This window comes from Oryzias melastigma, linkage group LG9, assembly GCF_002922805.2.
Source record: "Oryzias melastigma strain HK-1 linkage group LG9, ASM292280v2, whole genome shotgun sequence".
Lineage (NCBI taxonomy): Eukaryota > Metazoa > Chordata > Actinopteri > Beloniformes > Adrianichthyidae > Oryzias > Oryzias melastigma.
Window position 1 is genome coordinate 4,289,072 of NC_050520.1, and position 13,845 is coordinate 4,302,916.

The following is a 13,845-nucleotide window of genomic DNA, read 5'->3' on the forward strand; positions in this document are numbered from 1 at the left end:
GATTTCTATGTAAAGTGACTTGACTGTTAGACATTTTTCAAACCAAAGGAGGGGAATTGAAATGTCAATAAAAGTTTGTTTAATTCACTGAGTCGTTGACTTTATCCCGTTTTGTGATTTTAAGGGTTTCTTTTCAAAAGGAAGGGATACATTTAGCTGGAAAAAGACAGGACAGTTGTGACTTGATGAAAAGGAGCCATAATGACAATCATTCATAATTATTAGCTGAGCAAATGTTTTTACACAATACTGAAAGAAAGTTAATTGAAACAAGGTTTTTAAAAACTGTGATCAAAATGTGGAAAAGATGAAAAATGATGTTAATGAGAAAACATTATTAATGAATTATTAATGTATCATAACTTGTAACTTTGGTGAATTTAATAAAACAGTGTAAACATCCTAATTCTGAAAAAAAAACATTTTTTGTCAACTCTGTGACGTATTGAGCTTTACAGGTTTAATTTGGAGTAAATTTAAGTGATTGGTAAGTTTAAAAAGCGTGAACATTTCAGTATATTGTGCAAGATGTCAAAGATCATCCGAACATCCCAACGAAGACGTCATCCTTCAAGCTAAAGGTGAAATTTAGATTTAAACACCTTAAGAATGCACTTTACATCACAAAGCTGTAAAAGATTAAGTGAAAAAAGGGTTAAACGTTTCCAATAAAACGCAGCATGTTAATGTACGGTAGTTGCCACTGGGGGGCGCTCGAGCCTAGTTCATTCTTCCTCACTTGCACGTGACAAATCGAACTCGAGTATTTTGAGTGTTCCAGTACAAAGATGCGCAACTACTTAAGATTTCTGTGGTGGGAGAGCGGTCAGCTGGACACAGAGCCCAAAGAATATCGAATGGCTGTCCACTTGTTTCGGGGCCGGCTCCTCTACCGGTTGTGCAAATTTTGGCCTTAAGTATTTAGCACCGCAATACAGGGATGACTATCCCAAGGCCGCAGCCTTTGTTGAAAAGAACTTTTATGTAGATGACGGGCTGACCAGAGTTTCCTCAGTCAACGAAGCCAAAGAGCTCATTACAGAGGCCCAAAAGCTGTGCAAACTGGCAGGTCTCCGTTTGCATAAGTTCAACTCAAATCAAAGTGATGCTCTCTCCCATCTTGAGACTTCAGAAAGAGCTGATGCAGCTGAACCTCTCAGTCTGAAACCTGACAACACCAGAAGGCACGTGCTCGGTATCCAGTGGTCGACTGAAAATGACACATTCAGTTTCATTATCAGCACAAAGGAGCAAACCCCCACTCGCAGTAGTACATTATCTGTAATCTCCTCCCTGTTTGACCCACTTGGCTCCGTAGCACCCTTTATCCTCAGTGGTAAAAGCAAGAGTTATGCCGCAGAGGTATTGGGTGGGATGATCCCATTCCTGACCACCTGCATTCACGGTGGGAGGAATGGAAAAATGGTTGCCAAACTCTGAAGACCATCTTAGTTTCCAGATGTTATCATCCACCTGATCTAAACAACATTGTGAGAGTAGAACTGCATCACTTTAGGGACGCCAGCAATGTAGGCAATGGTACTTGCTCTTACTTAAGATGCAAGAACGATAAAGACAAAGTGCACTGCAGTTTAGTCATTGCTAAAGCAAGAGCTGCACCCACAAAGGTCTCTAGCATTCCGCGGCTAGAGCTTTCTGCTGCAGTCACGCTCAAAGCTGAACTCGACATGCACATCGATGAAGAGCACTTTTGGACAGACTCCCAAGTGGTTCCTTAGTATATCAATGATGAGGCACGTAGGTTCCACGTTTTTGGTCCAGTTGATCAGACAAACTACCGACCTCAAACAGTGGCATCACGTTGATACAACGCAAAACCCTGCTGACCATGCCTCAAGAGGACTCAGTGCATCAGACCTCCTGTCAAGTAGCTGGTTATTGGGTCCAAAGTTTCTGTGGGAGCCAGATATTCCATTCAAACCAAACAATACAGCAGCTAGTTGGAGATCCAGAGGTCAGAGCCCTTAAAGTGCCCACAACCCTTGTAACCAAACAAAATGACATATTAAGCCGCCTCGAAAGGGTTGCAGGTTGGACAGTGCTTCTCAAGGTGATTGCGAGAAAAAAGGCTAAGTTCCAAACAAACCCAAAATGTTGGTTTTGTAACTGTCAAAGAAAGAAAAGAAGCAGCTGAGCAATAAGCCTTCTGCATCAGCATGCCTTTCCCCAAGAGCTGGAAATGTTGAAGGTGGGAAAAAAACCCACCAAGCTCAAGTCTTCTGCTTCCATTAGATCCCATTTTAGATCAGGGACGAATGTGTGCAATGTCGACGCCCAACAGAGGAACCGCGCATGTCAGAGCTTCCTAAAGAACGAGTTGAAATCTCTGAGCCCTTCATGTACTGTCGAATGGATTGTTTTGGGCCATTCATTACCAAGCAAGGCATAAAGAGCATAAACAATATGGACTACTCTTCACTTGTCTTTCATCACGTGCAGTCCACATAGAAATGCTCGAAGATTTGTTCACAGATTTGTTTATTAACACCCTGAGATGTTTCATCAGTCTCAGAGGAGCTGTGAGCAAGCTATACTGTGACCAAGGCACAAACTTTGTAGGGGCGAAAAATGAACTTAAGGAGGCTCTCAAACAATGTGACTCAAATGCTCTGGAGGCTTCTTTAGCTGACATGCAATGCGAGTTTGTGTTCAATGTCCCATCCGCTAGTCATGCTGGAGGCGTTTGGGAACGTCAGATCTTAATCATTCGCAATGTTCTCAATGCCACAATCACTCAGTGTTCCAGCAGACTGGATGATCCTTCCCTCAGGACCCTCTTTTATGAGGCAATGTCAATAATTAATGTCAGCACAATCAACGATCCAAAATCGCCTCAACCCCTCACTCCAAACCACCTCATACTCATGAAGACCAAAGTCGCATTACCACCTCCAGGAAAAAACGTAAAGGAGGACTTGAATACAAGGAAACGGTGGTGCAGGGTCCAATATCTCGTTGAGCAGTTCTGGAGTAGATGGAAAAGAGAGTACCTTGGGAACATTTCCACTCGACAAAAATGGCACGTACCACGTCGAAACCTAAAGGTCAACGACGTAGTCATTATCAAAAATGAGTTGCAGAAAGTAGAAAGTGACTAGCACCTATGCTAATTGGACGTTGTCCCTGTCTGTTATGCTCAAGTCAGACATGTTCTTGTATGGCTGAAGTGACTTGTAAGAGTCTGTTAACGTCCATATGTAAAGTGGAAATCATGTGTTTGTTTACGTTTGTACATGATATGCTGGGAGTGTTAATGTACGGTAGTTGTCCACTGGGGGGCGCTCACCCCCAGTTCATTCTTCCTCACTTGTACACTAGATCAGCACATGTTGGACTAAAATGGCGACAGGCACGCTGGACTTTTGCGTAGAGAATTGATCCTTAACTTGCAGCCGTTGGAAAGCGGAGTGAGGTGTGTGACTTTAATTAAGTAGCCTGTGGACATTAAAAATGTATTATGTTTTTATGGACGAGTTCATATTTTGTTTTATTGAGTAAAAAGCATGTATGCACGTGACAAATCGAACTGGTGTATTTTGAGTGTTCCAAACCAACATTTTTGTTAAATTGTATATTATTTTTGTGTTTATTTACAGTTTTCACGGTGCTATTTGTGAATGAGGATGTCCGTTAGTCGCTGTAAAACAAGACAATCAACAACAGTAAACTGCTGCACCCGTTTGAAAATCTCCGTCTTGTTATTCCATCCTGGGGACTGCAACACAGCACTTTTACTTTTAAAAGTTTTATTAATACCTAAATAGAAACAATAGAAGAAGAGTTCATTTCTTACTATTTCAAAATTCAACAAGAAAGATTCCTCATTCCTCTGAACTAGAGCTTTATCAGGATGTCATCAATAGGATTTATTTAACATATTTTGTTTGTAAATTCTTATTTTGTCCTAAAAACATACCAATAGATGGAATATTCTGGCTTTGAAGGCAGATTACTGAGGAGTTTAAGTCAAAGTTGACTCATGAAATGCAAAAGTACCAGCTGTGATGATAACTGACTCATTTCTCAAAGCCACACCATCTGATAAGCTGAGAGCATCAGCCAACATGTCAGCGTGAGAACTTTTCTGAAACTTAAGTAACAGCCTCACAGCTCTGTGAAGGGTGCTAACGCCACCCACGGTGCAGCTGTGAGCGTTGAAACATTTATTTGCTGTTGAGGTGCTACACTGAGTTGTGTTTGCTTGTTTTGATTGGTATCCAGTTGGCATTTTTTGTTACTTGAATTTTTGGGAAAGTCCAAAAAAATGTCTTGAATTAAAAGAAAACACATCTGCAGAAAATGTGTTTTTTCCCTGAACCTTCAGACTAATGAAGCCATGTGGATGAATGGTGAAATGTTTCAGAAGGTTTTTAGTCTCGATGGTACAACTCAACATCAAGACAAAGTGATACAAAAAAGGAGTGGAGGTCGGTGTCACAAACAGGCAGGTAGAAGAATGGATCCAAGTTCAGGTTTATCGACAGAAGGACCAGAATCAATAACTAAAAGTCCATGAAGCTAAAGCAGGGCTGGGCAGGCAGAGGTCAAACATGAGTATGGAAGCATCAGAGATCAGACGATGGATATCACAGAGGCAGCAGGGTCAGGTAAACAGAAGATCAGGACTGAAACGCTCAGTAATGCAGGTATGAGTGGCACAAACAATACTTCGCTCTGAGCGAGGCTCTTTGTAAATGTGTGTACATGTATGTTTTGAGCTTCCAAGTTTAAAACTCTCGCATTCACATGCTGCTCACACAAGTTTATTCGACTGTTTTGGGCTCTACAAAACAAATTTGCAACCATTGAATGAAATGAAAGTTTAACCGATCAGAGATTCAGATTTAGTAGAGACATATGGATGGCCTTCAATTCAAGTTTGAAAATTAATCATGAAAGATAAATAAATAACTGCAGCTGGAATTCTGACACCAAGGCCCAATCTGAATTCTTCCCTTCTCCCTTCCCCTTCATTCAGCCCTCCAAACGGAGCGTTCAGAAAAAATAGTGTCTCATAATTCAGACATCACTTTCGGTGATGACGTCGCCAATAATCGGCGGTTAGCATTAGCGCAGCAGAAGCCAGTGCTTGAATATACATAACAACAGCGGTTTTATAACTTTATATAGGTCGTGCTACAACAAAAAGTCGAAACTTTTTTACTCGATGCTTCAGAGCGCACCCGCGTGACGAAAAATGATTCTCAGCGCAACGCGGTTTAGCCTCGCTGGGGAGGACTATATATCTCTCTGCTTGGAGGGTCGGATTTAAAAAATACATTTCCTGGACACTCTTGGACTTAAACTTCTCCTTCAAATAAAGGGCTAGAGCACATGAGTCAAAGTCAAGGCCCAGGGGCTCTCCAGATCATTTTTATTTTATTGTTAATAATGGCCCGATATTATCTTGTGCTCATTCCTAATTTATATAATTTTGACCAAATATATTTTTATGGAGAGTAAAATATTTAAAGTTATTTAAGGTTTAAGTTGATTTATTCTGGAATAATATTCCTGACTTTTTATTATTCATAATTATGAAAAAAATGTGTGGTTTTAAAGTTTTAAAAATTTGTATTCTGCTAGCTTTTTGGACTATTTTAACATTTACTAAGATTTTTTTAGGCTATGTTGGAGTTTATCTAATATTTCAGCTACATGCTAGCTTCTTTGGCTAATTTAGACTTTTTTGTTTTTTACATTTTTAGGGTATTTTGAAGTTAATTTTTCAGTTACATTCTAGTTGTTTTGGCTAACCTGAGGTTTCTGTTTGTTTTTTAGGCTAATTTGGCATTTGGCTCATATTGTAGCTGACTATCAGCGTTTTCAGCTATTAACTTCAGCAATTTTAGTTATCAATTTCAGCATCTTCAGTGGCCAAATTCAGCTTACAGCATTCACACCAGCAGTATTGCAGGAAATAATATTTATCTAGTTCAGAATTATGTTAAAAAGTTACAGTTTTAAAGTTTTAAAAATGTTGTTTTAGAGTGTTCAGTAACTGTTTATCCTGTTCGGTCTGTGACCTGAGGTGTGTTTTGGATTTTGACCGTTGTGTGATTGAGTTTGACACCCCTGGTTTAGAGAGAAGGGAAGAATTCTGATTGCACCACTTTGACATTTCACACCAAGCCTCTTCCAAGAACCAGAAAGAAGAAGCCCCTCCCTCCTGCTCTAGTGTGAACACCAGGGGGCTAAACCCACCTCACATCCGCAGTGTCTCTACCGGTTCAATTCTTTAATCAAAAGCAACAGTTTATTTGTTTTCTTTATTTTAATACAATATATGTGTCATGGTATTTGATTCACAAATGCACAAAATCTGTTCATCTAAAGTTGTTCTCAAGCTGCTGGTTTGTAATTTCTCCTCCTTATCTAGCATGTCATCCTTATCTTGTTTGGTGGAAAAGGAAGCTAAACCACAGAGAAACCGGAAAAGAGACATAATCAAACCACAGAGACGGAGTCAGTCTTAGTTTAACGGCTTCGTCTTTCGCATCACATTTCTTGTACAAAGTGTTTCAAATATGCTAATTCCTTTTAAATAATTGTCACTTGGATCCATTTCCATTTTGTCCAAACTGAGAAACTTTATGCTTCAAAAAACATTAAAAATGCATCAAATAAAGTAATAATTACTAACTTAACACAAATAAACTAAAAGCAAACAATACTTAACTGAAATTACCAAAATAAAAGCATGTAAACAGGTAGAAGTTTTTAAAAAGACCAGAGAAATTTACGGTGAAACATTTTTGTTCACAGGTAAACAGTCTGGACCTTAAATCAAGTATTCATCCTTCCTCCCTCTGAGCAGGTGAGGCGCCTCCTCAGAGTTCGGTGTTCGTTTTTCCTCCTTCCGCCTCCTGGTTTCGTGGGACGTGGAACGCCACGTACGGACACCACTTAGTGTTGAGACAAACGAGCTTCTTTAAAGTGGACGTTTTGACGATGTTGAAGCCTGTCTCTCCTCCAAAGGTGCTGGGCTTCCAGTACTGTGGAGAGCAGATGGGATTTCCCATCAGCCCCTTCAGGGAGAAGGGCGCGCCCATCTCCACCATGCTCTCGCCGAATATCCCGTTGGCTCGAGCTTTCTCCAGCAGGACGCCGGGGTAAAACTCCAGAGCGTCGATGTCACCGTACAGCTCTTCTAAACCTGCAGCCATTTCTTTGTCATCTGTTCAAAAAGATAAGCGGCGGTTATTCACCTCTGGTTCTTCAGTTGGAGCTCAGAGAATCTGACTCATTTTGTCTGATTAGTAACGGAGATTAAATGAATAGTTTTATTTAACAGAAGCTTGAAGACTATCAAGATTTGAACCAGATTGTAGTTGTGAGGATGTTTCCTTTGGTTTCATTTCAGGTTTGTCCTCCTGTTTTTAGCCATGTTTAGTGTCCAAAAACACAGGAGCATCGTCACTGGAGTTCTCTGGCCTCTGCAAATCCTGTTTCATTCTGCTAGAAGGTGGTTTTCCCCCAGCTTTGTTGAAACTAATAATCGGGGGGTTGCTCAGGTCACACCCCTTTATTTTTCCTGCAACTAAGGAGGATTGCCGGTCCTCTTCATGTTGCCTCTCCCTGAAGAGGGTCATCAGTTTGACTGTCCATTTCTCTGTTGCCAGGGTTACTCCCTTTCTGTTTCCTGTCAGGAGGGAGACCCCCACCCCCCACCCCTTGTGCTTCCTTTTACTATAGAGAGCTGTCAGACCACTCCCCTTCACATTTCCTGTCTCTAGAGAGAGACTACTCCCCTTCATGTTTCTTGTCACTACGGGGTGTTATTGTGGCTATGCCCCGTTATTCTTCCTGTCTCTAGGAAAAGACCGCTCCCCTTCAAGTTTCCTCTCAATAAGGAGAGACCACTCCTTTTCAGGTTTCCTGTTACAAGGAAGAGTTTTCAGGACCATTTTCCGTCATGTTTCCTCTCACTAGGTAGAATTATCAGGACCGCTCCCCTTCACGTTTCCTCTCACTATGGAGAGTTTTGAGGACCGCTCCCCTTCACGTTCCCCGTCTTTGTGGAGGGTCGCCAGGACTGTTCCTCGACAAATCACCATTATAATAAATGATAATAAATATGACAAAAAACAAGGAAATACAAATGAAAGGAAGCCAAAAGGTACCAAGGCTAAAGGAGAATTGTTCAAAGATAATTTTCTGACACCTGAGTTCAAGTTGGATTCTCTCGAATCACCTGCTTACCTGTGAACTCCTGGAAGGATTTGTACGGCTTCAAGTTGAACCTTTTCCTGTATTCATTGAAAGGCTGCACACGAGTGCTTCTGGACTCTTTGATCACCATCTGGGCCACCTTCAGGAGAGCTTCATGAGAGTTACGGCCTCCCCCGATCTGAAGGACAGAAAAAAGTTTCATTTTTTTAGACGTGGTGTGTTCTGAAGAAAACTGTCTGAACCTTAGGTAAAGCCCGAGCAGGGGGATCCTCTTGAACATGTCAAATGCTAATAAGACATTTTCCTTAACGAGGATTTGGACAGGTCTGCCTAATAAAGCGTAGCGGTGCTTCATGTTCACGTTGATGCTGTTTTCATACCTGTCCTGCTGACTGTCGAGAGAAACCTTCCACCATTTTCTCCACACCGTAGTGCATGAGGAGGGAGGTGTTGTACAAGAAGCTGGTTAGCGGGATTTCATCGCCGTCGATGAGGAAGGCGTCTGGCATCAGAGGGTGCCAGTGGTAGAGGTGACAGAACTCCAGGGCGATGCGGTTGCTGTACTCGAAACGCACGTTGAAAAGCAGTGAGGGCTCAAACTTCAGCTTCAGATGGTAGCCGCTCAGATGATGCACATACTCTTCTATGATTATGCGGATGATCTGACCTGAGATGGACACTGGCACAATGTGATGCACTGACACAAGAACCATGTTATGAAGACATGAGGAATGAAGCCGAGCAGTTTCGATCAGACAGAAGCATGAAGCCAAAATAACAATTATAGTCAGCATGTTATGATCAAACACTTCCTGTTAGCTTTTCATTGTAATTTAGCTTAGAGCTTAATGTGGCAATACATCTAATTCAATATTCCTGAACTAGATTTGGTTGCATTGACTGTATGTGAGAACTGGACTGAGTGACTCCGCCCCCTGGCATTCCAAACAGGAAGTGACTCCAAGAAGCCCATAGACTTCTATAGAGAAATAATCAGTCAATATTCGATTATTCTATTTGTCAGAATAACTATTCTGGATCTTCTTCTTCCTAATGATATATTTTTTTTAATGATATATTTTTGCAGTTCAAGTTATTCAAGTTATAAACTGACCAATCAGATGCCTCAATCAAAGTAGGTGGAGCCTGCTGCCCCTCATGTCCAATGTTTGATTGGCAGATTTCATGCAGCCCGCTTTGAAGTGCTAAGGGGCGTGGCCTTCCAACAAGCTCAATCCTGATTGGTGTGAGTGGTTGCCTTAGAGACCGACTCGGATCAATCCCTGCTTACTGATGACGTTTGGCTCCAACATGGCAGCGTATGTATCCCAAAAAATGGCGACTATATTGACGTAAAAGGCCTATTTCAAAGGAAGAGCAACTTTAATGAGATTCTAAGTGAATTATAATGTTAATTCCTCACAGAAAACACTTCCAAAGCGTTTTTACTCCAGTCACTGAACATTCTTCTCCTACCCTGCTCTCTGAGCACCAGCCCCTTCCAACACACTCACGTTCTCCGTGGAGCTAGTGGTGATCGGTAAAACAGTTTTTATACTAGTTGAATTTAATTTTTTTTCATGGATGAAAGCAGACTTGCTGCTGAGACCGGCTCTAAGTGAATGTCATGAAATGGGCGGCGCCCACAAGGAGTGAAAGGCGGAGCCTCAGAGATCGAGGGGTCTTGGGAAGTGGGGAAAATAACACCAATTCCATTAAAAATAATTCCAAAGATAATATATTATACTTTATATTGATTTATTTTACTGTGAGAGGCTTAGAATAGCATGACATATGCTCTTATATATAGGCCCTGTAGCAGCCATGATCATGTTTATTGATGATTTCAATGTTTTTTGTGACGTGATGAGGAAAGACGTATTTAGACGGACCTGTCACCTGGGTTTGGTTCGGTTCTGCTGGTTCTGAGAGGGTGTACAGGGCCCGGTATGTTTTGTTGACCGCTTTAGTTGCTTTTTATTTTGGAATGAATTTTGCTTTGATCGTTTACACAACTTCTGTTATCCGTGTCTATGAACTTAATAAATCAAGACACATCCAGATGAGTTTTTTCTCCATCTTCTTTGGGGTGCATCGCAAACAAGGTCGTGCTGCAGCCTCTCTAGCGGCTCATGAGTCCGCAGCCGCTACAGGACCTGAAGGAAAATATTTACTATGAGTGACGTCACAGTCACTAGGGCCAGTTCTCAGATACAGTCAATGGTTGGTCGTCAAAGTTGGTGTTAGTTTTTCCATTTTCACTCCATTAATAGGCAATTGCAAAAATCTGCTTAGTTCGGCATCATGTAGTTGCCATGAAAACATGGCAAGAAGCAAAAGAAAAAGACACAAGATGAAAACAACCACGTCTGGTGTGGTCATTCTCGTCTTCCGCAGAAAAGACGTAAGACAAAGATTGACAGAAACGTGTCACTTGTAATTCAAGGTAAGCTGCTGTGTACAGTTCCACTTGATTTTACACTTAATTCAGTTCCATTTTATTTATATGGCCCAAAAACCACCAAAAATGCCTCAATGGGCTTCATGCTGGTAATTGCACAGAAGCAGAAGGTCGGTCAAATACGTTAGAGAGAAGAGTTTAAGCAGAGATTCTCTAACTTGTTCTTTTTGCACATTCGAGTACCGTTTTGTTGCAAAGAATTTGAAATAGTTCCACTTTTTCTCACCAATGATGATGAGTCTGGAGGTCTGGAAGAGCTGCTCATCATCCCAGGTCGGATGTTCTGCCTTCAGGATGTCGCAGACTCTGTTGTGCTCCCTCAGCCAGATGGTGGCGTACATGGTGAGGCCGGGCAGGAGGCCGAACACCTCCTGTCCGATGGCCAGGCGCTGCTCGGGGGGTAGACTGTCGGGGTACACCATGTGAACGGGAACCTCTGCAACTGTAGGGGGGTACATCTCACCGTCCACCAGCTGTAGATCCACCAGAACTCCGGTCAGACTATGGTCAAGTCAAAGGTTTCATCTTTAAAGCTCCTGAAGATGTTGTACTTTGTCAATCTCACTGATTGGTTCCTAGATAAAAGGAATTTTCTCAAGAACTTTTGGGGTTATCAAAGATTTGCCTTTTGTAATCTTCAAAAACGATCTCTGATATCCTGAAAAGGAAGCACGTCTTTCTGAGAACTGAAACTAATGGTGGCGACCGCTGAGGGTATTTGCTCGTTGTGATGGAAGGTTTGAGGCGGTAAAACCTAGAACAGATCAATTAACTACCAAGAATCAAACATCACTAATGTTAGCATCCATTCTGACGTTGATGTCAAACATTTCATTTCTGCTGTTTGAGTTTCTGGTTTTACTTAAATGTAACCAGAAGTAAAACGACTCGATTCCTAAAGCTCCGCCTCCTGCTGCAGTCCGCTTCATGACGTCATCCTGGAGTCTTTGGAAGCGTCTCTGTATTTCTCCCACAAAAATAATCCAAGTTTCTCCAAAGATGGAAGCACATACCATATATCTGTATCTGCCTTTAGTAGTAGACCCGCCCATCACTGCACTGCTTCACAACACAAACACACGCGGCTTCTGTGTGTTTTTTGTTTGTTTGTTTGTTTTTTGGAGGGGGGGGGGGGTCTTAAAGGAGCGACGCGTCTAAAGCAACGAACGTCTGTTTGAATTCATTGAAGACAGGACACAACTGGAAGATATACGGTACTCTGCATCTAAAATGAAAGATGTTTTGCCGATCATCCCTGAGGAGATAAATAGAGGGTCGTGGTAGTCTGGGGGCGGAGCTTGCAGCACAGACTGTACTTTACTTTAATTTAGATCCTGAGTCAGAAACAATAGGAATAAAATCCATGAAGAAGGTGTCGGATGTGTAACTGTTGACCACCTGGTACTTTAGTTTTCCATCTTTGTGAAGCCGAAGTTGATGTTGTCTGTCGAGGTCTTCTCCATAAATATTGCTGGCATCCACCTGAGAGATGAAACGATCTGGTTTAAAATCATATTAATGGACCTGTTATTGATCTCTAAATCCTTAAATATGAGCAGGTCATTGATCCCTCTGAGTGGGTGCTCCTCACCCCGTGTCCCAGAGCGTTGGTGAAACCTCCTTCAGCTTTGCGGTTGGTCTTGAAGAACTGGTGGGTGAAGTGTTGAGCCATGAAGGCAAACATCAGATTGGTTCCTTGCGGATCTGGACGAAACTTTTGCCTCCTGAAGAATCTTTCGGTCAACAGCTTGACATCTGGAAGGACGGGTTTCCCTGCAGAAGGACAAACTCGTGAAGTCTTCTTCTGGAGGACAGAGGTCCAGGTCGACCGGTGCGTCTCACCTTTAGTTCCCATGGGCACAGGGCAGTCTGCAGGAACAGGAGGGAGGATCCGGGTGTAGTAGGAGGTGTTGTGGTACGCCTCCCAGCTCAGGTAGCCATACTTGGTGTTGTAGGTGGGGGGGCTCGGAACCAGATCACTTCTGACTGAAACAGAAAGCGAGAATATCATTTACTAGAGAAATGTTTGTCTTAAACATCGTCTCAGGAAAAAAAATCATGTGGATTTTTCTAAAAATTAGGGGAATTGTGTGAAAAACAATCAACTATTAGAGCCGATTAATAACAAAAGAACTTCTTGTTTATGGACAGAATAAACAGAACACAAACCAGGCAGTTCACCCAATAACCACTAGGTGGCTCGTCACACTAGAACAGCAGTCCCCATCGACCCCGACGTAAAATGACGTCACAAAAAACACAAATGCTTTTGAATTAATACGTTTTCCAATCAAATTCTTAAGCTAACCTGAAACGTATTTTATTTGAGTGTAAAAATAAAAACCAGATCGTTTTTGTTTTCAAATCAGCTTCAGTCCGGAAGACATTAGATCTGCTTGTTGGGAGTGATTCCCATTTAGAGGAACATTTCCAAAACACAGAACTGGTTTCTACTTTGAACTTCTTATTATCCTCAACATGAGTCAAAACTAGATCACTAGTAACTTTTTAGTAAAGTTTTTATTTTTACTTTATATGGTATTTTAACTATTTTTGGAATAGTGGTTTAATTTTCTTTTTATTTTACACAACATTTTTATCTATATTCGGTGCTTTTTTAACTTTACATAGTATTTTAACTATTTTTGCTGTTATTTCAATTTTTCACTTTTCTAAACATTTTAAAGTATTTTTAATAGTACTTCAACGTTTTTTTACTTTACACAGTATTCTAAGTATATTTGTAGTCATATTTTTTATATTTAAGTTTAAAGTTTTTTTGTTTAGTTATTTTTGTAATAGTACTTTAAGGTTCGTTTTACATAACATTTTTCAGTATTTTTAATAGTGTTTTTAAGTTTTATCGACTTTGCATAGTATTTTAAGCATTTTGTAATAGTATTTTATTTTATTTTTCTTAACTTTTTGTCACAACATGCCTAAGTACTTTTAATACTATTGTTATAGTATTTTTTTTACTTTACATAGTATTTTAGGTATTTTGTAATAGTATTTTAATAATTTTATTCAAAATACAATTATTAAGTATTTTTGATATTTTTTTGATATTTTTTCGGTTTACATTATATTTGTAAGTAATGTTGCTATAGTATTTCAATTTGTTAACATTAAATAACATTTTTAATATTTTAACATTCATTTTAAAGGTTTTTTCACCTTATTTAGTATCT

General features: G+C 40.7%; 1 protein-coding gene across 2 annotated transcripts in view; it reads right to left on the bottom strand.

The window, feature by feature from the left end:
• Window positions 1-6,434: 6,434 nt before the first annotated feature.
• The window catches only part of ptgs1 (prostaglandin-endoperoxide synthase 1), an 11,669-nt gene continuing 4,258 nt past the window's right edge, over window positions 6,435-13,845 (bottom strand). Inside the window, exons 5-11 of one of the 2 annotated variants that reach the window (XM_024276021.2) lie at window positions 12,497-12,640; window positions 12,246-12,427; window positions 12,053-12,136; window positions 10,881-11,127; window positions 8,574-8,860; window positions 8,224-8,371; window positions 6,435-7,198 (exon numbers count right to left, since the gene is read on the bottom strand). In XM_024276021.2, coding sequence (XP_024131789.1) covers window positions 6,852-7,198; window positions 8,224-8,371; window positions 8,574-8,860; window positions 10,881-11,127; window positions 12,053-12,136; window positions 12,246-12,427; window positions 12,497-12,640 — 1,439 coding nt within the window. In that variant the 3' untranslated portion in view covers window positions 6,435-6,851. Of the gene's footprint in view, window positions 7,199-8,223; window positions 8,372-8,573; window positions 8,873-10,880; window positions 11,128-12,052; window positions 12,137-12,245; window positions 12,428-12,496; window positions 12,641-13,845 lie in introns of both variants that reach the window. The other variant, XM_036213615.1, reaches the window with a different exon arrangement.